The sequence below is a fragment of the Ptychodera flava genome, chromosome 5 (genome assembly GCF_041260155.1).
Source record: "Ptychodera flava strain L36383 chromosome 5, AS_Pfla_20210202, whole genome shotgun sequence".
Lineage (NCBI taxonomy): Eukaryota > Metazoa > Hemichordata > Enteropneusta > Ptychoderidae > Ptychodera > Ptychodera flava.
This window is the reverse complement of record NC_091932.1, coordinates 36,201,825-36,228,709: the sequence shown is the minus strand read 5'-3', so window position 1 is coordinate 36,228,709 and position 26,885 is coordinate 36,201,825. Positions and strand designations below refer to the sequence as shown.

The 26,885-nt window shown below is 36.5% G+C and overlaps 2 protein-coding genes across 2 annotated transcripts in view; one reads left to right on the top strand and one right to left on the bottom strand.

Moving 5' to 3' along the window:
- The window catches only part of LOC139133800 (trifunctional enzyme subunit alpha, mitochondrial-like), a 33,087-nt gene extending 25,845 nt beyond the window's left edge, over positions 1-7,242 (bottom strand). Inside the window, 2 exon segments of the mRNA XM_070700569.1 lie at positions 1,663-1,714; positions 7,158-7,242. Coding sequence (XP_070556670.1) covers positions 1,663-1,669 — 7 coding nt within the window. The 5' untranslated portion in view covers positions 1,670-1,714; positions 7,158-7,242.
- Positions 7,243-7,445: 203 nt separating this feature from the next.
- On the top strand, positions 7,446-25,838 carry LOC139133801 (trifunctional enzyme subunit beta, mitochondrial-like). The gene is made up of 13 exons (XM_070700570.1): positions 7,446-7,547; positions 9,388-9,517; positions 11,675-11,719; positions 12,835-12,866; positions 16,319-16,386; positions 17,802-17,889; positions 18,423-18,544; positions 19,306-19,467; positions 20,020-20,232; positions 21,397-21,524; positions 22,578-22,740; positions 23,100-23,264; positions 23,541-25,838. The coding sequence occupies exons 1-13, from the start codon at positions 7,481-7,483 to the stop codon at positions 23,574-23,576; spliced, it is 1,419 nt and encodes a 472-aa protein (XP_070556671.1). The 5' UTR covers positions 7,446-7,480; the 3' UTR covers positions 23,577-25,838.
- Positions 25,839-26,885: the final 1,047 nt, after the last annotated feature.

The window sequence follows — 26,885 nt, the reverse complement described above, 5'->3', positions numbered from 1 at the left end:
AATCTGAAATGTCCCAGAAGAAATGTGAGAATACTTAAGTCTTTTCTGTAGATTTTGGCCATCTAGAAAACATCTTTGAATTTGAATTTTTCCACAACCTAGTCCAAATTAAAATCTTTGCATAAGAGTAATAAGATTGTGTGATTTACATGCTCTTTATTATCAAGCTGAGATCACAAACAACTGCTCTGCTAGTGTTTATCTGCAAATGCATACGCACATGTACATCTGCAACTCTTTTACCTGTTTACATGTTTGCTCACTGAGCACAGCAGTCTTTCAAAGTTTATTGATAAATGTATTCGTCAAGAGAGCAGATTCAAGTTTCGTTTTCGTTACTCTTCAGTGCAGATTTTTTTTCTGTAAGTGAGAGCCGATCCCTAAAAACCAAGGTCACGTAATTTGAAACTGTCTGCATCTCACGCACTACGTAGCTGCAATATGTGGCCTCCTTGGTCGACTGAGCCTGTTTTCGACTACGATGTAAACTTGTACTTTTTCATCTGGGTGTTGATTTACGTTGAACAGTAAGCATTGCCGAGATCTATGGCTTTGAATAAGTTTACATCCATTTACAAAGCACATGGTGCAATTACACTATCGCGTGAAGCAGATCGACTGTCATACAACTCATACGTACGCTTGCACAAAGAGAATGGCAACCACTCTCAGAGCATACCACTTTACGGCACACATACAAAACAGTGAGTTCACTCCGTGTCGTCGGAGAGAACATGTCGCAAAACTCTATTTTTACGACTTTTTGTGTTTTACAACACAGCAAGGACGATTATTTTGCGATGTCGGGCGGATCAAGGGTTTTCAGAAAACACTTCTGAGAGTTGAAGGACTTACAATGATTGTAGAAGTGTACAGACTTAATGAAATATGTTTTCAAGCTTGAATTATCCAAAGCTTAGTTAATTCAACCGCTGGTGGACTTGCCCGTCGGACGGGAAGCATATTGATTTTAATTGCCCGACCGCAAAATTCACTAGCAACGGGCGTCGGGCGATAGGAATTTTTGAGCCTGTACTGGCTAATGAATTGCAAGTATTTATTATTATTTAAATCACGCATGCTGCAGTTTGGCTTTGTTTTCAAAATGTCACAACATGCTTTTATCTTGTGCCCTATGACTGCATTATGCGGCTATCATAGAGAACAACAACATGTCAAGTGTACAAAGCTGCTGTCATCGATATGGAGATTAACCAATCACAAGTTTGGATTCACGCTATGTTTTCATTCATGCCAAAATGTCGCAATTAGTTTGGGTTTTTTTTTGCTAATGAGTTTTTTCCGCCGTCCGACAACGCGTGTTCCTTCAGTGTTCCTTCATTCAAGCCGTAGGATTGATGACATGATGACCCAAAATTTAGTGGCAGAAAAATACCACCAGAAAAAAATTTTGGTGGCAGATTGACAGTTTTTGGTGGCAAATGCCACCATTGCCACCGATTATTTCGAACACTGAATCCACTTGAATTTATTTGCTATTTCTGTATAAATTACACTCAGTAATTAAACAACTCTTGAGATAGTTGGATTGACATACACAAGGGAATGCAAATAGTAATATTTCTGAACTTCTCCATTTCGTTCAAACATATGGCAGTATTAGAATGAAGAATTTTGAAAAAGTTTGAAGACAGGACTTACCACTCATTGCAGCAGATGCAGATAAATACGATGGAATCTGGCTTTGATAATGCTGTGAAACAAAAAAATCACAAAAAGATTCAATTTACTTTGATTGCAACCACTGATCTGACCTTCAAAAGTACACTGAGGTAGTCCATCAATGACATTTTTGATCTATGTCCATGGGATTTGTGTTATACATGTATCTAGCAATGAGGTCTATGCTTTCAATCATGAAGTGCTAGTAACAGTTGTACAGCTTGCAATTACTGTACATGTTGTATCATTTACATGATAGATTGCATATTTCAATAGGAATACAAGGCAGGAACCAGCTTGGACGTGTGGACTGTCCAGTCATAAGAGAGAACTGAGATGCCCTTGTGCTTTCATGGGAAGTTCTGTTGCACAGGATGGCTAATGAAACTATGAAACTAGATGCCTTTGTGCTTTCATGGGATGTTCTATTGCATAGGATGGCTAATGAATATATGAAATTTTCAAAATGCCCTTAACCTGATACCTCTATAAAGGATGTGATTATGATATTTATGTAAAAATACAATATATGTACTGTGAGTAACTTTGAAGTTACAAACTTAAACTCTTTTAACACTTATATAACATGTGTCTGGCTGCCAGGTGTTCTTAGCTTGTGACCTCCATATTTTCTGTTCATGGAAGACCTTAGAAAATCTCGTCTTTGGCTACAAGTTTACTGTTTAACATACTGATGCTATCATATACTACATAGTTGATAAGACTTTAGTAGTTGTAGATCAGAAATATACCTAGCTATATATTGGAAAAGGCAAACATGGATACGATATATAAAACACCAACATGTTAGTTGATATCCTCTAGTGTGAAAAAGCACTGTTACATTACTGTGGTTATCTAATTTCCATTTCAATAGCTGAAAAAACTTTGCAATTGAAGTCATGCTTTCATGTACGTGCATGCACGTACTTTGTCATTTCTGTCTTTTACAATTAATTAACAGAACTTTGTACAAAATCATAGAAATGAGTCTACATTTAATAAAAGAGAATATTTTAACCACTATTTGAGCAACTTGTTCATTGAGAAACTGAACAGATATTACAACTTAACATGAACTCTTAAATGAAGTGCTGTTTTTAAAAATCCTTCATTGATAATCTGAGCATGATATAGCGTCAACTTCACCAGTTTATATCGGATGGTACATGTACATTCAAATGTCGTCAGTGGTGTATGGAGGATAACAATGATGTCACTAAGGTTTTTACAGATTAATCCTTTCTCCCAAGTTGTATTTATTTATGTGGTTTGCCTATGGAGCCTGGTAGAAAGAGGACTAATTTGTACAAATGTGTGTTTGCTACCCATTTGGTATGCTAATAAAGTACATCTCATCTAATTATCACTACTTTGTGAATTTTTATTCATTTTCACACTCAAAATGAAATAAAAAAAATTAATAGAAATACCACAGAATACTTGTTTTTAAAATTAAAGTATTTCACTCTCACTTTTTTATGTATTGAAGATTTTTTACAAATAAAATAAATGGGTGATGTTGGATGTCACTCTCATAATTTTTAACATAAAATTTAAAATGGACGAGAGAATCAATTTGAATGTTACATGTAATTAGATATAATTCCCTAATATTTTTCTTCATTCAGTGAAGGAAATACAAGTGAAGTAATGACTGTGTCACCATGAAAAATAACTATGGTAGGCCTAAAATAAAGAAGTGGTTGACACTTTTCATTATCGGTTTAATGTTGGGGGCTGTGACAGGGCTAAGGGGCGGATCATTTGATATCCTGAGAAGATTTTCGAAAAAAAGGTTCCAAGCAAATGTAAATGAAAATCAGCTAGAAAAGGTTTGGCATAAAAAAGGTGAGAGAGTGGAAAAAAAAAAAATGTACAAGGGATCAAGTAAACATAGGGCCAAAGTCCCTGAAGCTACTATAGACATGGATACAAAATTAAGTATTTCCTGACTGTATGAAATTACCTCACTAAGGTCATCCTAGGGACATTTTAACTTTCAAATTAACATTGTAAGTAAGTTCTGTTGAATAAGTTGAGACTGTACGTACTCAGAGAAAGCACACTGAAGAGACAAATGTTTGAAACTTAAGAAGTTCACGGTCATCAAAAGCATTATAACAGCGTTTCCGTTACAATTTCAAAACTTGCGTACGATTTTACGCAACTGAGTTTTTATTTGCGTAAAATGTATTCAAAATGCGTACGGTAGGAATCAGTATCTGAAGTGAGCTGGGCAGTCTTTTCTGTAGAACTTGGGGGTTTCCTGTAATGCGCATGCTCTATTAACAAAAAACAACAACCTGGGGGGCTTAAAGGTTTAGCTGAAAGTTTGCCATGCCGTGATGCATGTCCCGTATATGATCGTTGAGCAGCCCAATGAGTTCATGTTCAAAGAAAATACCTTCTGACTACGAAATTAGTGTTTTCAAAGGGCCAACAAAAAGCAGATACTGTTCAAAGTCCAGCGGGACCTCTCAAGAATGCAACCCGACAGAGTCTAAATGGCCACCCGTAAACACTTTCCAAAAAAAAACATGCGCCGTAATGACCATTAGGCCTAACTGTATTGTGTTACCAACAACGTAGACTCGATCGATTCTCGAATTTTTTGCATCTGTAGTGCCATTGTCTGTACAGAACTGATTGACATGACGTTTTGTGATGATGAAATACAAAGTTGCATAAAGTGCTGCGGTCTGCTAAAGTCTAAAATGTTGCAATATCATGATAAATGTCACTTGCAAGCAGGTGCATATGTTCTATTTTTGTCCTGCATTGAACCACGTTCAGGCAATGTAGTGCGGGCCAAGTACGTCATGTCATTGGGCGGCATTTCTCAATGCGTATTTGTTTACGCAGTCATGATTTTTTTTTGCGTATTTCCGAACAATTTTGCGTAAAATACGCAGGATTTTGCGTTAACGGAAACACTGTTATAAGGAATCATGTTACACTTTCATTGCACTGTTTACACAGATTGCATAATTGCTATAAATAGCACATGAGGAATCTTACAGCCCAGCTTTACCATAAAAACCCTATCACTTTGACCACTCTTTTAATTGACCACTCTATTTTTTTCCTCAAAAGTAATCTTATTTTATCCTTACCAAGTCAACCATAAATGGAAATTAGAACTTTCTCTATCTCTATTTATTTGACCCGCCCTATCATGACAAACTATTATGAACAATTTCTTTAGATAACATAAATGGTGGTTCAGAATATATCAAAGTTGGGATTCAGGAAAGTTGCCTTTACATGTTTTAATCCTCAATTCACGATGAACTGTCAAAAAAAGTTGAACTTTCTGATAATTCCACACTAAAATTATTTTGGCTTTGATGATTTCCTAATTAATTCAATTATTTAAAATCATATTAATTATTTTTTTCTGGGTGAATTGATAGGGTTTATACAGTACAAGAATTACATACAATGTAAGTCAAACTTTGACCAAAAATGACAAAAAAATTCCTTAAAAATACAGATTTGCATATTTCATCACAATTTTAACAAATCTAAGTTGGGTTATCCCTAGGGACCTGTATACCAAATAACAAAGCTGTCTGACCAGCGGTTATGAAGAAGAAGATTTTTTACCAAAAACACCTTTTTTGGCATTAATTTGCCTATTTTCAACAATATCAAAAAATTAAAAAAAAATAGTTTCTCAAAATCATATTTTTCATCTACACAACAAATATCAAATCAGTAAGTACTGCGGTTCTCAAGATATTTGAGTGGACGGACGCCTCACAAACGGACATACATACATACATACATACATACATACATACATACAGCAGTGTTCTCCCCAGGATTTTTTTAGAAGAGGGCGAAGACGTGGTGCGAAGCACCACAAGCGACCGCTTTAGCGGTCGCGGGGGGAGGTCAGGAGCTTTTGAAAAACAGAGATTAAAATGGTGTTATTTGGTGGCACTTGGGGAGTATTTTTTTCAGATTTTTTTCGTATAAAAACTCTTAGGAAAGGAGATCTGAGACAGTGTTTCATAACTTTTATTACAGTTCACTGATTTCAATTATGAAGATTACATTTTTTGAAAACGAAAACATAGCGAGAGACATACATTTATTCATCGATGTCAAAATTATCACGGTGACCATAAAACTCAGGCTTGCGGAGCATTTTTTTTTCGTATAAAAAACTCAAAGGAAAAGAGATCTGAAACAGTGTTCCATAACTTTTATTACAGTTCACGGATTTCAATGAAGATTACATTTTTTGAAAACGAAAACATAGCGAGTCTAGAGACATACATTTATTCATCGATGTCAAAATTATCACCGTAACACTCACGTGTTCTCATCCTCATACACGTCCGACCGAGCCTAACATTAGGTTGTTTTGCTTTGGGAAGGAATACACAAACGAAATTCTAACCTCCTATAAAAACTTCAGTGTACTCTGCTGTCCTTGGTTACCCTCAAGCTCCTTGCCATGTTTACTCAGCTAAGTCGGTTACCTAATGCACGGTCCCTATGGAGTGACCGTGGCTAACGTAACGTTACGGACTGAGCCATGCAAATATGGCTGCCTTCGATGAGTTGCACATGGGCTTATGATCTCGGATGACATCACAAACTCGCGAGATTTGCAAGATCGATGAGAATTACGTTTGCAGTCTGCAGGATCGAGGCTCACGCTCGCATTTTGCTTGTAAATCACTGTCAACTTTTTTTCCCGTACATTTTATTGTTTTATGTTTCAAAAAAATAAATCTTTTTCATTTCTGGCAAGGGGGCGCTCGGAATTTACAAGAGGGCGCCACGCCCCTGTTACCTTATTCAGGGAGAACACTGCATACAGACTGACGACGGACGCCGGACGGATACCCATCCCAATAGCTTCTATAGACTATAGTCTATAGTAGCTAAAAAACATAATGCTGCCTCATCAATCTTCCAGCCCCTCCCCCGGGATATCAAATGGTCCATCCCTAATGTTCATCCACACTATTATTGAAAAAGTGTAACTTAAGCATTGAAATTTGAATGATGATTGTGCATGTGTGAACACATGGTCGATACGGACAACAGTTATGATGCCAGCGACCCGTTATGTGTACACCCGGGATGTCAACTTTTAATTTATCGAGTCTGTCTCTCGGCCGTCCCTGCATGTTGCAGGACCAAGCTGTCAGCTTTTTTGTATCAAGCATTGCAAGAAAAGAATGTGAACGATGGAGCTAAGTACAAAGAGCATTACAATACTGGTTAAAAACAGGTAGTACTAGGTGACCAGATAACCGGTTCAACCATGGTCCCCCGACCGTGGTTCAACCAAAGTGCATGCAGCGTGGATGGCGAAACATGGGAGGTGCATTGCTTCACCTTGGTGATTCGCTCCTTTTTTCCCCCCGTGAACACCACACGTCAAGTTTGTAAGCGACACATTGGGGCCTACTATATATTCAACAACTACAATATGTGATGTGTTTTTTTACCTGTTAAAATTCTTGTCCTTTGCTGAGAAAGCGCTTGAACAGCATTAAAGCACCTCACGGACGCCATGTTGGCCGGCTGCTATAAAGCACGATTATGTAAGTTAACGTGAAATCTCGCAAAGCAATAAACCTGAAGAAAAAATATACAGCGTCTAATACAGCAAGAATTTAGTAGATAAATTAAAAAAAAATCAATAAGCTTTACATTGCATATCACACTTTCACAATATTTCGACGATCGCTTTCTACCCAGTCTTTTTTAACTGAAATCTCGTTTGATTGTGAGGGTTAATGCCGCATTGCATTGTTGGCCTGAATTCAACATGGCGCTTTTGGGGTCCTGCAAGCGACTGTCCCTCCTCCCAAATTTTACGAACGTTGCTAGAATAAGTGAGTAGATAAACTCTTAGATACTTTAAACTGATTTTCTTTGATTTTCCCCATTTAAGGTCGACTTTGAATCATCGAATTCATCAGATTATTGCCGACACCAAACTAGTTTAGTTACTGTCGACTGCTCTGTCTCCGAGTCACGGCTCATGTGTCTCCTCGGAGTCCTGGGCCAGGTCTGGTGTCGGTCTGTAACCTCTCATCGAGTGGGTAGACGTAAAGACTCACAGGCGCTAGGTGCATGGGGTGACCAACAGGACAAACGCGGAAGGAGCGTAAAGTTCTAAATGTACTCTGAACACTCCATGCGCCTGTTGGTATAATCACAGTCCTGTGATCCTCAGGCTGTGAACTATGACTATGGATAATGTACCTTGTACAGGCTCAGGCATAGACTTATAGTACTAGTTCACCGAGTCTATGATGTAATCATAGGGAATTGCAACAAAGTCAGTCTCCGGGGGTAGGGGTGTCTTGTCTAAGGACAGGGTTCTTCCTGCTATGGTTTATTTTATTTTAATATGTTTTACTATGATATATATTGCCAATAAAGAGTTATATTACCAACCTTTCTTTGCAGCTTTGGTGTCTTTGTCTTATGTTAGCGCTGGTTTTGTAGCGATTTCTTTTTTCGTATTTACGTCCTTTGACAATCTTTAGCGAAGTTTCGTCACTGTGTTGCGTCTATTATCTTACCAGTTTGATTGCGTAATTCGCTAAGGCAAGCAAGGGTAGTAATTTAGTCTACCGGTATTATCTGAGGAGTTTGAGTGCCTAATTTGCCAAAGTAAACGAGGTAAATTACTAATCTGTGGACGCAGTCACCAGATTATCACCGGATTAACTTTGACAGAGTCAACAACGTACGCACCAGCAAGGTATCAGTTATACCTTGCTGGTGCGTTCGTTGTTGACTTTGTCAAAGTTAATCCGTGATAATCTGATGAGAGCGTCCACAGATTAGTAATTTACCTTTGGTTACTTGGCTAATTAGGCACTCAAACTCATCAGATAATAGACGCAGCATGTTGATAAAACGTATACGCAAGATTGTCAAGGGCAGTGCTAAGCTAAGACCGAAACACCAAAGGCTGGTAGAATATATCATTATTAGCGATACAACGAAACACCTACCCACCCTTGGGGACGGACATGTAGACAACCCCCTGTGATGTAATCGCCAGCGAGACGAGTGAGCGTTATGTAACTCAGTATGTACATCCGTTCATTCATGAAAGCACAAGGATGCGGGTGATGACAGGGGCCTTCACCCAGTTCCTGACCACAAGCGACTGTTTGATGGCAGGGTTAATGACGTTATAACTAAGTTGCATTTATGAAGATTCTAATTTTGGCACACTGGTTCCATTCACGTCACTTTTAATTCGGGTGACAGCTCTAATGCTGAGTCATAACAACCACGGCGTCATCAGTAATGTTGCAGTATCCAAGCAACACACCTTCACCACTGAAATTCATATTAATTACATGAAGTTGACATAGTATGTGAAAGGAGAAGAGCTTTGTCATTAACAAGATGCATAGTTTGAAACAATCTGTTCCAGACCCTCAGGGGTGGGGTGTCATTTTTAGTGCACCACCAGCTCAGGAAAGTTTACAACCCCTCAAGATAATATTACATACAGTTGTGACACTGATAGGTCAATGGCTTCTCACATTTGTCAAAAATCAATATTGTTATTATAATGAGTTATCTGAAGACAAGTGCTGCAGTTAACACTACATGTATGTAACAGCATGTATGAGATTTGCTGTAAGAATAAGAGGGTTTTTAATGAAGACTCCTGATTTTGATGTTAATTGTTTTTATTTTCCCCAGCAAGCTGCAAGGCACTGAGCACGAGTGCCAGTTACAATGCCAAGTCAAAGAAAACTCTTGCAAAGAAGGATGTGAAGAACATAGTCCTTGTTGAAGGTGTGAGAACACCCTTCTTGATGTCAGGCACTGAGTGAGTAGCTGTATACCTCACATATTATAATGATAACCTCTTGTAATTTGGTATTTTTGCTATTATCATGTAGCAGTTAATGTAATCGCCAAGGTGTGCCACCTCAGGTAAACATGTAACAAAGGTTGGGGACAATAGCTGTAGGATTGCCATAAAACTTTGCATGAGGGGGTTGGACTATTACCCCATTTATTGCCCCTTTCTGTTAACCATAGTTTCACAGACCCATGGTGTTAGGGTAGGGGAAATATAGCCGATTTGCTTTTTTTTGTTTGGATTTCCCAGATTGTCTTGCCTCAGGGTTAGGGGCAATTGCCAAATTTCACAAAAGTAATTTTCAAAATTTCCTACCTAAGTCCAAAGTTTGGGAGTGAGTGTTTGCATTGACTGCCACATTTGGAAAGATTAGTCCATTGACAGAGATCTACATCTGTGGTAACATTCTGTGATCACAATGTCACTTTGGTTTTCTAAAGAAAATTCAGATGATTGCAAACATGTGACACTTTCAACTTTACTGAATATGCCCAAATCACTACGATTGATAATTCCAGTGAATGTCACTTGAAATCAATTGACATTTTTCATGAATGAGATTTACATTTGTACCTTTCATGTAATTTGAAGAATGCCAGCAATATTTAATTTGAAAAAAAAATTGAAAGAAGAGGGCACCATCATGTGTTACATTTTTAGTTTAAGTAGTCATTGCACCAACGTTTATGTTAATTAACCCTGTCTTTTACACTGACTCATAGTTCTTCATTGACTGTGCTATGTTACACCATTCTTCTGCCCATACACGCACTGGCAATTATGCAGAACATGACCCTGCTCAGCAGGCTGGCATGCCCAAAATTTGATATGAAGTGTGTTTATTTGCTATGTGAGCTTCCTTGGCTCAAACTATATAGAGCATCAGAGTGTGTGTGTGAGAAAGACGAACTGCAGAATAAACTACGGACAGTGAGAGTTTACCTTTCTTCGCCTTTTATATTGCTGTGTTCTCACTGTAATTGATTCACATATTTACTATATAAGGGCTCGAAATTAACTTTTTCCCCTGGTAGTCCCATGGGGCTACCATTTTCTGAAGTTGGTAGCCCAGTGACAAGGTCTGGTAGCCCATGCATAAATGAAGAGTTTTTTTGTAAAGGATATTTTTATTTATATCTAGACAATGAAAGATTTATTTTGCATGATTCTATCCAGGAAGTGAATTTTCTAGTCATTTGACATCAATACCTGCAGATCATAGCCTTAGGAGAACGGTATAGCATGTGTAGTAGACAACGGTGACGCCTCAAAGTTTGACGACCTATTCACACATACATAGGGCTTATATGCACATTTTGATGTTCGCCGTGACATCGACTTTTCACTCAGCACATGTAAACATAACATGGCTAAAATAGATTGGCTATGAATTTCAGGATGGCAACTTGGTACAGTCATGTTCCTAATACTTTCATGGCAATTTTGGCTATATTTCTCCACCATAGTACACTATCATGCGATGATCTCGTACACTTCGGAAAGCGTAATTTGTGGATGGCCCGAGACAGCTTTTTCTTTGCATTTTGAATAATTTTGTGTTTAATTGTGATTGATACATTCTGATTAAATAACTATGAAGATAAATTTTCATTGGCCATCATTTTCCGAGTCTGTCATCCAAGTACATGAGTTAACATAATGACATTTTATTGAATGTTTGTTCCAACAAATTCGACTGCACTGTCGCCTTTTAATTTTCATAACTGGGTTGACTGTATGAGCGTCGGTCATCTCACAGTGACAGTGCAGTGATCAACATCATGTCGCTCACTAAGTAATTTCATGTCCCAGGCTTTGGTAGTCCGTGTGGGCTACCATTTCATGGGTTTTGGTAGTCCCAGGAAAACGTTGGTAGTCTGTGGACGCGGGACTACCGCTAATTTCGAGCCGTGTATATAGGCTATAATTGATAGCTATAAATTAAAAAAAATAGAATTTTTGACTTATGCAAAAGTGAGAGTTGAAAAGGAAATTTTTACTTCAGGATTCAAAATGAATTTACGCAAGCTTGGAATTGAAAAAATTGTAAGGTTTTGTGTATCTTAAAATCTAGCTCTGACGCACATTGTTCTAAATGCATTTCTTTCTCATCTCTTACAGCTATGCCAACCTAATGCCCCATGATTTGGCAAAGCGAGCACTTGAGTAAGTACTGCAAAAAGTCAGTCGATATAAAAGAATTGCCCCCATAGAGTACTTCTACTGTTACTACTTTTCCTCAAAAAAACTTCAAAATTGTCGTAAATCACTGTGTTTTGATTTTTTTCCCAACATACTGAATGCAATTGTCACATACAATAGTGGTTTGTCTTTCACATTCAGTGTATGCTTGCTGCAATGAGATAGTTAAGGGATGTAGTTCATCAGTTGCGCACATCCTGATTTCTCAGTTTACAAACAATTATGTTACTTGCAGGCCACTTGATTTCAACCCAAGGCAACTGATAGGGCAAGGTTTGACTTGAGCAATATCAAAGTTACTCTGCTGCTTTTGATGAAATCGTCAGTAAATCCAGGTCTTCCGAATGTTCAGGAGTTTGTCTCCAAAACAGAGACCAGTTGCATGCCTATATGTACCAGTCACTTGACTCAATCAATATTCCTTTTCCAATTGAAGCAGCATGTATTCAATAACGTCAGCTTAATGGGGGTAAAAAGGAATGCCTATACATCGGGAAGATGTACAAGAAAACACCATTTCTCAATACATGTTACCTAACATCTAGTTTCATAAAATGACTCATTGCAATCAACAGTGCAGTGTGCAGAGTCTTGTTCGACACTTGTATCTTACACTTTTGAAAATTATTTGGAAAAATTAATGGTTTTGCCGCAAAATATTGTAAAGTTTTACCTCTCACTTCTGTTGTGTGCCAAGAAATTCAAGATAATTACCTTTCTTGCATAGCATGTAGACTATCACTTTCATTTAGTTGATCAGTGAGTTACCAAAGTTTACATTTAGTAATTAAATGCCAAGAAAATTTAGCATTTATACAGGTATTGGTATATACACAACTTGTAGAACTGAGCAGGAATGGCTCTTGGTTGTGTAGTATGTGAGGATATATCATTATATATATTTTGATGTTTGTTACCAATTGATTTTATAAATGTTTTTGTAACACTGGTACCAGGTATGTATGTTGACTCTTGGCTTCATTTGAATATACAAATGTAGGTTGATGATGTTATATAACTTACGTATGACATTTATATTCTGTAAAAGTTTCTAAGTTTTATATTTCAATCTTTTTCAGGGGCTTAGCCAATCGCACTAAACTAGACAAAGGTAAGGTATAAAGATCCACTGATATTGCTTTCCAAAAAAAATTTATATTCTGAACAATTATAAATGGCCTTTCCAAGCTGTTATATATAGCCACATCCATGTGTTTTTGCTCATTAAGAGAGTATCGGGTCAGTCACAATCAGGGTGCGCTAGAGTGTGTCACTTTGGTCAAAATTTCAAGTTCATGATAACTGTCCAGTTAAATAATATGTTGAAAGGTTATGGTATGGGGCATATCTTCCTAAAATTTGGTGAAGCAAACGTCATTAGTATTACCACAGTGCACATTGTTTTATATGGTCGACACAGTGTCACGGACGCTACAGAAACGTTGTACATTAAACACAAATGTCATGATAAAATTTTAAACAGTGATTTGTTAATGCTTTCTTATGTTATTACAATATAAAAGATGCATATTGGCATAAAATAAGCTATACTTGGTATGATTTACTTAATTTTTCCATGAATAAACACAACCTCAAGTTTAGTGAGAAATACAACAATATTGATCATATTTTTTAATAGGACTTTCAACTTCTCTATGTCCTTCCGCTGGTATGCTGTACTTAAAAGTTTTATTGTCATGAATTAACCATGCTATAGCAACAATATTAATACCATTCAGTGTCAATCAAAATGAACTTCTTCTAAAATATTTTCTGTTTAGTATGACATGTAATTTTGTCACGGACGCTACCAAAATCAAACTTGAAAGTTAGGTCAATTTGAAATATAAAAAGCAATTAACAATCTGGTTTTTTCTTTCTCTTTTCTCCAAAACCTTTCTGTATCAAACATTTAAATGGTGAAAATTGTGTCAAAACATTGACAATTTCTTTAAATTGAACAAGAAAGCTATAGCAACTACTGCAAAAATCAGTTGGAGTAAAAAATCACTGCAGCTGAGCTTACTTCTTGGATCAACCCTCGAGTCGTTTTCGGATGACACTCCTTATGGTCTATAAAACGAGCATCTAAAACAAATCCTTCTTACAAAATCATAGCTCGTTATGTAACTTTGACCAACATGTGAAGGAGTAAGCAGTCCATCGATATTCGGCACGACAACCGAAAAGTCCAGCGAGTTAATTCAAGCACACTTTGCCCATATCGCTCAAACAGCTAAAGGTTTCACGATAGTGATTTTAACAACGGGGAAACTCAATTTTTTTTTGAATATGTCTCCATTTTATGCCACAATTTATCGTATAAAACCAAGATGCAATCTGTCATCGAATTGGTACTACAATCAACCAAACTGAAAAGATTGCTGAGCAGTACAGAAAACATCATCCGGCAAAGAAAAGCAAAAACTGAGAGAGCTTCCATATAAGTAATCAAAATTGGCGGCATGAATTAAATAACCAATACTCTCCTAAGAACAAACCGATTTCAAAGGCCATTTATGGCAAATATTGTTAGGAAATCATGAAACCTGGGAATGGCTAAACACAGAGAAATAAGATTTATTTCTCGAAACAGCCTTTCACAACATGCTTTTCAAACACCGAAAAGCAGGCACCAATATCGACCCGAAATCTATTACAAAGTCCATGAAAAATTGACACAAAACAAAAAGTTCAGTTAATCAATTTAAATGCCTAAAACAAAGTAATCGTTGTCAGATTAGTACAACATTTACTATTAACATAACGAGCACTAGCAACGCTCAAAATATGCCCTAAAACAAAAATCCTTATAAGCGTCCAGAAACTCCGGTCGATGCTGGGTCATGTTAATTATGACACCACACACCGGATCGCTCACTATAGAGTCAGTCAATAGTGGCTAACTCTCTCAATAACGAATCTGGCTTCTCCTCCTCGAGGACGAAGATGACTTCATCACACAACCAAGCGGATGGGATACAAAACAAAAGAGCGACTGATGAAGGAACCCCATTTTTGTTTCCGAAACGCCGTTGAGATGAATCAGTCAATCAACAAACCGGTTTACAAGGAACCCAGATCACATGACTAGGGTCAAAGCACTATCGATTCACTGGTGTCTCGCCATGTATTCCACACAAAATAAATGCAATGATCCTTTTATTCACCATAGCGTAATTATACTAAACAATCTGGGTGGAGCCGACGTGTGGAGTTGCCCTCATTTTCCTTTAATAAAATGTGGTGGTTATTTGACATTTAGATTGGCTTATAATCTGAAAAACAATGTTTGTATTTTATTGTAGCATCCGTGACATAATGGATGGAATACACAATAATAAATGCATATACAGCACAGAATTCATTGTTCTTTTCACTAGAATTCTAATAACATATTCAATATAATTACTGCATTCTTAAAAAACACCAATCAAAGTGTTACAGTTGAGGCTCAACATAACTTTTTGAGTGTTTTATTACTTAATTTTAAAAAATCAATTTTGTGCAAATTTACAGTTTTATGCCTTGAAGACATTTTGTAACCCAACTCCATGTATGTACACACAATACACACTAGTATTTATAAGTTTCAGTGGATTAACTGCCCTAAAATGTTTTAAATAGTTATTAATTATGACTATGTAGTAAACACCGTCACGGACGCTACACCGTCACGGATGCTACATTTCCATATTTTAGGAATATTAATAGTGAACGCAAGGGACAGTAATTATATAATTTGTTTATTTAAGGTAGGCACCTATTGACACTTAGGCTGTGACATCAGATCTTTTATAACTCCTGTTGTCCTTAAGATATGAGTGTGTCACGGATGCTACAAGAAATTCCGACCTCAACGATCTCCATTTTCATTTATTCACAAAACAATCAATATGCAATTTTACTTAAATTTTGGTGTATAATATGCTTGCCATGGATGTTGAGGTTGGAATTACATTCAATATTACAATATTTTATCCATTTTTCTACATATAAACTAAAGGTATATGTACTTATGGTCATAAAACACAAAAAACATAACGATCTTACAGTTTTGGTAAAAATACCACAGTTTCTGTTCCGATGCACATATTCACATGAAATAACTTGTGGAAGAAAGGTTAGGTATTCTGCAATTACATATGTAAGCTAAAATTTCCACAATTTTAACACTGTGTTCCAAAAACATTTTGAAATTAAGTACATTTTGGAGTGAAACAGCATAACGCTACTTTTTACAGTTTTTAAAGGCATTTTTGTGGATGTACAACCAAACCTGCACAATATATGCAATATTTCTTTATGTGACCAAGTTAGTTACAACTATTACTATTTATTAGAAACAAATAAGCAATATAATATCAGTCTGAATAGCAGATATATGTCCATAACAAATGAAAATCATCTAGCGCACCCTGATTGTGACTGACCCGTATGTTTGTTTACTTTTCCCACAATAATGGAATCTAGTGAGAGTTTCAGGATGTTGTGTTCATAATGCAAAGAATTGAATTTTCATGATAATTAGTCTCCTTTAACTTATAATTTATATCATTACAGATTTAGTTGATTACATTGTATTTGGCACTGTGATTCAGGAGGTGAAGACAAGCAACATAGCAAGAGAAGTGAGTATTATCAAAGTTTCTCTGTCTGTGTAATTTTCTGACAATTTCATGAGGCATCATTAGCTTCTAACAGCATACAGACAACTGCATATGTGAACTAAAGTGGTTTTGTGAGTGAGACTAGTATTTACATGTGTATTGCGTGCTGTAAAGAAATTTAAATAATAATGATAATAATACAATAATAAATTTCTGTCCATTAAATAACGGATTGCTTTTTCAGTTTCATGAACTTGCATCATAGATAATAGTGTCTATGATAGTGTTTATAGTGTGGAAGGTATCTGCATGTAAACAATTTCCCAAACCATCCAACAACCCTAGTAGTAGTAGCTTCGTGATCATTTTTTCGAGTATTATTGTTCTATGTCAGATCTACACTTCACAGTACACATTTAAATACAAAGTACATGTTTTGATCTCATCAGCTCAGACCTTACACTTTATCTGAAGTGACACAGAAATTTGTGATGTATTGTAGAAATTTGTGATGTATTGCAGAAATTGCAGTGACTTTTCAGAGAAGTTATTCATGTGATGCTGTAAAACAACTTCGTAAAAATCTGAGTTCATGAAAAACAGGCTGCATAGTCAATTGTTCAGTGCCATTGCAATGCTGCCTGCAATTCTATATGTGAATTTTATTTCATCATACTGCCTTCTATTCACATCCTAGCACATGTCGCCAAACCCCCATGCTAGCCCTAAACGACACAAAGTGGACGTGTAATGGAGGAAGGTGTATAATAATAGGGTTATTCACAAAATATGGCCCCTTATGGCCAAAGAATCAATGAGTGACATACCGTATTGGATCCGCCTCAGGCGGCTCATCCAATACTTCAATGGCTGAGCCATATTTGTGAAAAACCCTGTAATATTATTAACTGACTTGAAAATGTGGCAAGAGTTAAAATTCATGCATCAGTAGTTTTGGATGAAGTACCATGACTTCTATGCTACAGTTCTAATGGCTTGAAAATGCTTCTTTAATTTTATTATTCAGCGAGAGTAACAAAACTTAAGTTTATCATGTGGAGAGCAAATTTATTTGAGCTATTCTGTCACATAACAATTTGTTCAAGTTCTCTCTATGTTTACATTTTAGTTGATATGTGATCTCTATTCGAATTGCATGTGTATGTTGATTCCTAGGTAATCAAATCCATGTATATGAAGCCCAGGCAAATTTTGATGATTGAAGCCAAAGTGATACACCTCTGACTGAAGAAAATTCTCCTTGACACAACAAAATTTAACATATAATATCAACATGTATAAACTGTGCCACAAAGAATTTTCTAGAATTCCTTCATTAATACAAAGAATGAATGAGTTAGAGGTACATGGATTAAAGCGTACTACAAATTTAAGACTGGTTTCTGACACCTGAAAAATTCTCTACAATCCCATAGGCTGCTCTGAGTGCAGGGTTTAAACAGAAGACACCATGTCACACCGTCACCATGGCCTGTATTTCCTCAAATCAAGCAATAACATCAGGTAAGCTATTGGTCTGAGAAAACTGTGGTAAGAAGTTATTTCTCATTTATTTTCTGCTCTTTTCTGGGGATCTTAGCTTTGATATAAGCTTTTTAAGCACCACATAACCAAACATTATATAATTCACTTGGTGAAACTTAAAGAAAATATCCAATATTGCTTTGCTTCTAGTGTGTTATTTTGCTAGCTGTTTACGGAGACATATTTGTGTAATAGCTCATTGAATTGTATCAGACTAAGCTGTTCAAGTTTCATGTATTTTTAATCTCAAGATCAAATTGAGTGTTCTTCATAAAGTGTCTAGCATGTCTGTCATGGCAGAGATAGAAAACTTCAGAAAGTGATTTTGAAACCCCCATAATATTTCTGTAGCCCCATCAATATCTGATTGCATTGATATACCAAGGGTGGAAGGACCCTGGGAATATGGCCAGGGAGCTCTTAATATCATTTATCTGTCTGTACCTGTTTACTTTCCTTCACAAAAACTCTGCTTAGTGCATAATTCTTTGCTCGTGAATTGTTTTTTATAGCTATGGGTATGGTTGCAATGGGACAAGCAGACGTGGCCATTGCTGGTGGCATTGAATTCATGTCAGATGTGCCAATTCGACACAGCAGACAGATGAGAAAATTTATGCTTGGACTTGGCAAGGTAAACACTGGTCTTGCAATGAGACAATGATATCAGTGCATTTCTGCTCTTGTGACCTCATCATAGACACAATTTGAATCTTGCAGTGTTGTTCACTATTTCAACTCTCTCAGGCAGTACTGCCATTCTCAACCAATATATTTCCTAATACAAACTGCATACATATACATCGAAAGAAAGTATTGTGTATGATTTTTAAACTCAGTTTTGAGACCGATTTTAATGTTGGGGTAACAGGTGTTATCAACAGGAACAACAACTCTGTGAAGTTATGCCATACTCCTGAAGGTTAGAGCAGATATTTCCTCTGCAAGAAAGTGACTGAATAGAAGCCATGCAATTTCAAAATGTTGTAATTTTGCATCAATGGAACCAGTTAGCTGTCATATCTTTTTAAACAGGATAAGTAATTTCGACGCAATGCCGGTGTACACTTACTTCGTAGACTTATATTGAAAGTTAAGGGTGTTTTGAAGAATGCATTGAATGTGTGAAATTAATAGCTATTCAGAACTCACATATGTGGTACTGAATTATTCAGTGATATATAGTGGTAGTGGTTCAATTTTTAATGACCATTGTTGCTGTAAAAATATTAGAGATATTACAATATAATGTATATGCTGATTTTTGTCCCAGAAAATTTTTTTGAAATAGTGGTTTATGCCAACTCTATTGTGTATCAACATTGCATATTTGTGTTGTCATCATTGAAAACAATTTAAATTCTAAGATACTTTCTGTTTATATATCACATACAGGCCAAGACAGCAGGAGCTAAGCTAGCCCTGGCTAGCAAGCATCTAAGCATGAAAGCACTAGCGCCTGAACTACCAGCAGTTGCTGAGTTTTCAACCAATGAAACCATGGGCCATTCAGCTGACAGACTGTGTGCTGCATTTGGTATTACTAGGAATGAACAGGTCAGTTAAAGGGACTAACCAGTGTGCCCTCTAAGCCAATACATTACGCCGTGATGCAAACAAATTGTATGTGATGCAAGCAAATTTTTTGGTTTACATGTAAAGATACAGGGCTGACATAAAGAATTTTCCGCAATTTGCCAAATTGACGCAAAGTTCTCAGAAAGACACATTCGACAGAGGGCACACTGTCTAACTTTCATGATTTTCGTTCTGTAAACAAGCACATTTTATTATTCTGCTCTTAAATGCATGTTGGAATAATGAGTATGAGAAATGTATAATTTACGATGCACAGTAAGCGATGAACTGTCTTCTATATATGAATTCTGGTCCAAACTAAAATTCATTTGGGAAACAATAACATTTGATTTTAACAAGTTAAATACTGGTACATGGCTTTTGACAGAGTCTGCAGTAGAACAAGAGAGGGTATTTTACACACATAACAAAAAATACTGGAAAATACATGCAAAGTTCCATTTAACAGACTGCCTGGCTACAGTGGTACTAGCATTCATTCTGTTGTCCACTCAAATGTTTTCTCTATAGGATGAATTTGCTATGAGATCACACTCTCTGGCAGACAAAGCCACCAAAGAGGGTCTTCTCACGGACAGACTTGACTACCTGGTACCGGGTAGGAACAAACCAGTGACCAGGGACAACGGTATCAGGGTCTCAACACCACAACAAATGGGTAAACTGAAACCAGCTTTTATCAAACCACATGGTACAATCACAGCAGCTAATGCATCCTTCTTGGTAAGTGAAAGTGTGGATATTTCCACAAAATATTTTACCAACTCTTCCAAGATGACTGCTATCCCTGTGCTAACTCCATGGGATAGATTTTCAGACTGTCAGTCTTACCATACTTTCCTGATCTACTGCTTATTTTGGCTCAAATGTTAGCTGTAGGAGTAAGTAAAGTTTTCAACATTTAATCTTTGTGAAACTAAAAAAATTAAAGTTCCCCATAGAGTTAAAACCTGTGGGACTTTTGGCCATGTGGAGCAAAACTTTTACAGTGACACTTCCCGTCCCCCTTTATTCTTGATGTTAAGAGAGGATAGTTCCAAGCTTTCTTGAGAAAAGTTTGAGAAGTTTGTCTTTCAACTTTTAGATGAATATTATCCAAAGCGTACATGTGTTTTGATACCACCATTCTTGGATTATATTTCACATATCCAGAGTCAACTCTCCGTTTTACAAAATGTGATACCCTCCAATTAGTTTCCCCATCCTAATCAAAGCATACATGATGTAAATACAGATGATATACATTTGCCGTAAAGGTTAATCAGTAACTTATAATGTTTATCTGAAGAATATGTACAATGCAGTGTATTAAATTAACTGCTCGTACTTTGCTCTCAATAAATTAGAACTTTAACTTTTATTGTGGCTGCAGTACAAATGGTTCCACCACATTTCAAGAATGTTCATGTTAATTAGTCATAGCTCTCTTCAGCAAAGGTAGCGGAGACACTTTACGGTGATTTATCTCTGTGGTCAAGTTTACCTAATGCAAGAAGCATGACACCACACTGGGATTTATTTATGAAAGGTGTAAATAATTAGCATTGTTTTATTTATGTAAATCTCATTTCATTGGCATCATTGCATATTCACAAATGTTGAACATTGTATTTCTCAAGACCTATTCACAGAGAAATAGGGGTGTGTGAGGAGGGAGGGCTGGTTGATAGGGTGAAGTCCTCTTTTTCATGGTTTGTTTTGAACAATTACTGTCTTAAAGGGGATGTTACTTTTTAAGTGCAACATCTATTTGTATTCCTATTTTATAGGGAAGTCTGCCCTTTGTAGAGTAAAGCAGAGAGGTAAAAGGTGAAATGAGCTGATAGAAATATGAATTATATGAATAATACATTGTACTTTAATAATTTATCTGAACATCTCCACTAGACTGATGGTGCATCTGCCTGTTTGATTATGACTGAAGAGAAAGCCAAGGAATTGGGATACAAACCAATTGCGTATCTGAGAGACTTTGTCTATGTAGCTCAGGACCCTAAAGATCAGCTGCTGCTTGGGTAAGTTTGCTTACGTGATAAAATAGATGCCCTTTGAACTTTCTATGCCTGACTATATAAAATATACTTGGCAGGCTTGACCTTTGTATAGAGTAACATGTTTTAGCGGTCAGCGGGTTCACTCTATTTTCAATATCTGTCATGTTTATGAATTAATTACCCCAACAAGAATATATTTGTAATATCATATTGATTTGTTATCCTTTGGAAAAGTTTGTCTAGACTAGAGCATTTCATATGTGAGAACAGGAATGTGCACTAACCTGTTTACTTACAATCATTGTTGCATGCTGCTGACTGGGAAAATTATTTTATTGCTCAGTGATCATGTAGTCTAAAAATCAATAAATTACTGCAGTGGACCCTGTTGGTATTTGTCCCAATTGGGTCACCCAGCTGCCACTATACATGTACGTACAGAATATATTTGTGAATGAGACATTTCCAATAAATATTTGTGTTGCTGACACTAAGTATTGTATCTGTAACGATATAAAAGATTATTAATTGTCCAAGATAAAACTTCTGATACAATATTTTTCTCACCAACAAGTACATGATTTACATCAACAAGTAAATTTTCAAACATTCCAGATTTGTTGATGTACACTTCTGGTCCAGCTGACATTAAGATTATAAGACATGTGAATGTATTTTGGCTCATACATGTACTTTCAGACATGTTTCTTACGTCTATGACCCATCATTCTGTGCTGTCCTGAAGTTCACAGCGATAATGTGTAGCTATGTTGAAACCTCTATCTATTGATTTTTTCCCCAAGTTATCACGGCAGGGTTGGGGCTAGACTAACTGTCAGCGATTTCCTGATTCCCCATTTACCTCTCTTTTCCTCTATTATTTGTTCATTCTTCTTACATGTAACATATATTTTTGGGTAAATCAACATAACAGTATATTCCTAGAATGTAAATCATGATCACAACTTCTTGTAAAGTTGTGCCATTACACTAAGTTAGTATAGACTGTAAAGAGTTAGTTATTTCAACGTCAGATTTTTAACTTGGCCATACCTGTATGTTCTGTATTTCCAGACCTGCATATGCGACACCAGCAGTGTTGAAACGTGCCGGTTTACAAATGTCAGACATTGATGTCTTTGAGTATCATGAAGCTTTTGCTGGACAGATCCTATCAAACCTGAAAGCCATGGATTCGGACTTCTTTGCACAAAACTACATGGGAAGGCAAACAAAGGTTAGAATTAGAACTTATCATTAAGTTTTAGCTTTAAATTTTAAATTTGAACATGTAAGATTTTTTCATATCTATAGATAACAAGCTCGTTGTCCAAGAAAGCTCTCATCAGTGTCTTTTTCTCTAACTGCAAGATGGTTATTTACAACAATTTTTCTAATTTTTATTGCTCAAAATATATTGAGGATAGCACAAATTGTGAAATGGAAGAATTTGAAGTCTCAAAAGATGGTACACATTTTCAAAACTCTGTTATCTTATGTTCAACCAAAGAAGAATGTGTGGTAAATTTGTGAGCATGTAAAAGATAGGAAGAAGAATTTAATTGATCTAACAGGAAAAGTACTATTGTTTTGAAGGTTGGCACACCTCCGATGGATAAATTAAACCTATGGGGTGGATCATTGTCCCTGGGACATCCATTTGGTGCCACCGGTGTCAGACTTGTCACAACAGCAGCTAACAGACTTCACAAAGAAGACGGGCAATTTGCATTGGTGGCTGCCTGTGCAGCAGGTGGACATGTGAGTATAATATCTTACCTCTGCATGGCCTTTAGAGTGCTGTTATTTGTGACATCAAGTAGACAAGAAAGATTGCAATACACAGCATTGTTCTGTACTGAGTACCCTCTTAACCCTGATCAGAGGTACAGCCACAATGTTTCAACCCAAGGTAGACTGTTTACTAGAAAGGTTGTTAGCACACTTTCAGGAACTTTTGTTTTATTCTTTAATGATTTGTTTGCTTGTTTGTTTATATATTTAAATCTTATCTTATTTCTATATTTTTTCCAACAGGGCCATGGTGCTGTCATTGAAAGATATCCATCATAAATGAAGCTTTGATTTGAATGAGACAGAAAAAAGTGCAACATTTCAATGCATTGATATCTCAATGGAATACACCATCTATCAGAGATTGTCAATAGTGTGATATTGAAATAAAACTGTAAATTTTCATGGCCTTGTTCTCAACAGGAGTATTTACGCTGTACCAAAGTATCACTTCCCTCTGCATGCAAATTATTGAGTAACTCTGGCTTATCACTGTTGCACCCCCAAATTTTGTACAATACATTGTTTTCTATTCCAAAGTCGGCCTCTCTGGGGATAAAATGGTTACAAATTTGATCTTCACCGTACTGTTAGTCTTTTAGACTACAAGGTCAGTTAATAAACCAGTGTAGTCATATTGCAGGATTAGCATACTCTGATTCTATTGTGTATGCCACAAATTCATAATGTACAATTTATCCGAACTCAACTGTACTCCATTCTTGAGTGTCAATATTCACTGTGCTTCTTTGTTTGTTATGGTAAGTTTAAAACGGGTTTCAATGAAGTAAATCCAACTTTATTTTGGCAAAATTCCATTTCACAAATGCTTGGTTTTGATAGTGAATATTCATTTCATGTTCTTTACCCATGCAAAATTATGCTTGCTTGTTTTCTGACACCTGCATGTGGTCCATAAACAATTTTTACAAAGTTACCTGACATATTCACTTGATTGTATTGTGTCACATTTAATGAAAGTCAGTGGAGCTATGTGACAGCAATTTGCATCACAGTAAAAAAGTGAAGTGTATCATGTTTTATTTTAAAACCACATGTTAAACAATCAGATAAGACCGTGGACTTCATCGACTGGACAAGTGTCAGTGATATATTTTGATCAGTTGCCAGACATTTTGTACAAGTCTCACCAGACCTTGTCCTGCTCCATTGCACACCAAATTCACCTCACGCCAAAACAACCTCGTACCTAAACCACTTTGCTCCAAGGTTCACTTCGCTCCCACAATCATTTCACCCCTAGATAGCTCCACTTTGTCTCATACTGTCACCAGTAAAACTGAAAATAACCCACAGATGCCCATGAAGATTTTCTCACCTTTCTATTGTGTGACAAAAGTCTTGAAAATGAACACATTCCAAGAAACTGACATCACAAATGCCACGAGAGATACCAGTTGTAGCTTCTACTAGCAGTGCAATATACTAGGTGTACAGTAGGTGAAGGGAGACACTATTATCATAGCTGGACACTTTTGCCTGTCTTGCTCATTGAGCTACAAATGTACATGTGAACAAGGTTTTGCTAGCATATTTGCATTATAGGAGATCAAAGTTTGTGGTAGCCAAATGTCTGGATATAGTAATGTGTCCATGTAAAAACATTACACTGCGACCCATGTTAGTTTTGTTACTTGGGGTGAAATGGTCATGGTACAAGGTGGTGCTTAGGGTGAAGTGGTGTTGGACGAGGTAATAATTTGGATGGGATGGCTTTGGTACAAAATCGTTTTCAGAAGTTGTGTTTGGCAATCTGTTTTTGTTGTGAAGTGCATTAGTGTCTGGACCCCATTTTGACCATAAAACATATTTGAGCTCCGTTCTTATCGTTGATGCTTATCATTAGAATTATTGCTGGTGATTATTGCCTGTTAGACACTGACAACAATGATTGTATATTGTACCTCATCATGTGCAGTCAGCAAATACTTTATAACCTTTAACCTCAACCATTATATCCTATCCAACAATCATTTCATGAGAGTATACTTGCATATTGTTAAGTAGGAATGATGATTCATGTCAAATTAATATATATCCCTTTCCTCATTTCACCTATTCCCTACACAAAGGAAGTTTCGGTACAGTCCATTGTTTTGTAAAGCAAAGCCGTAGTGTTGAGAGCAAAATTGGGTAAAAAAGTTATGTTTGAAATCAAGTAATTTATTCTGTCATCAGTAAGCTTGAATATTAGACTTTTGAAAACTATGGTATAAAAACATAGTACATGTATTGTACATTCTCTTTTTAAGTATTTTCATATGGTGTTTCTTTGTAGTATGGAATTCTGGAATATCGGCACTTTTGTAAATAATTTGGTAATCTGCTGAAGACAAGACACTTTGATGTACTTCAGACGATGAAGTCACTCAAACTGTGAGGGCCAAAACTAGGTTTGTAATGTAGTCATTTGTGGCATGGCTGTGATGTTACCATGGCGATGAGACATTGTAGCACTGTCAAAGCGACATGCCCCAATTGTAAAGATGAATCCAAAAATAAAATGTTTGTTGGTTTGAAGTTATGCCTACTGAACTGAAATTCTGTCCTAGCTGATGTCAGTGACAAGATATTGTAGCAAGCCGTAAATAACTATGTGCTAGCTAGGGAGTCCGATCAATAACCACAATTGTTGGGGCATGCCGCCAATGGCTCAGACTCTCTAGCTAGATTATAATTATCCACATAACACTATAAACTCTGGAGATTGGTCAGTGACATGTAACACAAAGTCAAGCTTCAACACTACTGAGAAACAGTATAGAGATTATGGAAATATCGAATGCAGGGTTTTACTTGTCCGGGCTTTAGCAGCGTCAAATTAAAGACATCAGACTTCTCTTGCTATGTCATGATAGGTGAAAGACCTATTTCACACAATTAAATGTAACAGGGGAGGATTACTACGCAGTGGGAAACGTAGTGGTGATACCTTTACCTTTAATGTATATAAAAGAGCGATAGTTATTGTTGGGTTGAGAGTCCACTTAATTTCAAAGTTTATTCATAAAGTGATCATCTTGATAATGACATGACCTACATAACAGAGAAATAAATGAAGCAAAGAGAGAAAATACAAGATGGTCAAAGTATCCAGAGTAATAAAAACAATATCCACATCTCTGTTTTGAATTTCAGCGGTAGGAAAAATTGGAAAGTCAGTAACTTACTTTACTGCAAAAAAGCTGAAGGTACATCTGTGGCCTCCAATCCCACTAGGCTTTATTCAGCCAATTTGAACATACACAGCGCCCTCAACATAATCTTTGTTTGAAAGCCAGTACGAAAGACAACATTCTCCAGAAGAGAGGTATGCACAGCCATGTGCTTTGAAAATAATCTCCTCACTCGCCAGAAAATGTTGACCTCATATTTACCATGAGAAAGAGTTATACATGGTACCAGTATCTGCAAAATACACAAACTGCATCACATTCCAGCCTTGAAAGTGCAGATACAGTAATAAAGTGATTATATATTTACATATGTACATGTCTCCGGAAAACTAATTATGCAGTATGCAGAAAAAAACTTAACTATCTCTATTTAGGAGAACTGAATGACTAC